A 466-nucleotide genomic window follows, 5' to 3' on the forward strand; every position below is an offset into this window, starting at 1 on the left:
ACCACGTGTACTGTCTGAGGTGAGGAAGTTCGGAGCAAGCAGCGTCCTGGCAGACGTGCGGGGCAACGCGAGGTGATTGTGGAGCTCTCAGCAACGCCCTTCCCTAGGAACGACCAGTGCACTTTATTGAACATCCAAGCGAGGCTACAGTCACGAGTCACAGTGGTGTTCCCAGCCAGGGCTGGCTGCCGCGGCCCGCAGGCTCACACAGGAGACGATCCAGGAATTGCGCAAGGCCTTTCATCCCAGGGTTCCCTCCACGACGCGCAACAGAAAACCAGCGGGAAGCGACGGGGTTGTTTACTGGCCCCGCGAACCAGCGGGATCCAGCTGGTTCAGCTCGGACTGATCCAGCAGTTCAAAGTCATCCCCCTCCGCATCAGTGTCCAAGTCCGAGCTGCCCGCCCTCAGCAAAGTCTTTGCGCCCCTCTGAGGATTGTCACTGCGCGAGGAGCCCGGCTGAGGG

The 466-nt window shown here is 61.2% G+C and overlaps 1 protein-coding gene across 1 annotated transcript in view; it reads right to left on the reverse strand.

Moving 5' to 3' along the window:
• Window positions 1-300: 300 nt before the first annotated feature.
• The window catches only part of FAM134C (family with sequence similarity 134, member C), a gene marked incomplete at its 5' end in the record, with an annotated part of 6,097 nt that continues 5,931 nt past the window's right edge, over window positions 301-466 (reverse strand). The window contains one exon of the mRNA XM_010131305.1: window positions 301-466. This exon is cut by the window's right edge and continues 9 nt beyond it. Within this exon, the coding sequence (XP_010129607.1) occupies window positions 301-466 (166 nt within the window).

This window comes from Buceros rhinoceros, unplaced genomic scaffold, assembly GCF_000710305.1.
Source record: "Buceros rhinoceros silvestris isolate BGI_N320 unplaced genomic scaffold, ASM71030v1 scaffold38092, whole genome shotgun sequence".
Lineage (NCBI taxonomy): Eukaryota > Metazoa > Chordata > Aves > Bucerotiformes > Bucerotidae > Buceros > Buceros rhinoceros.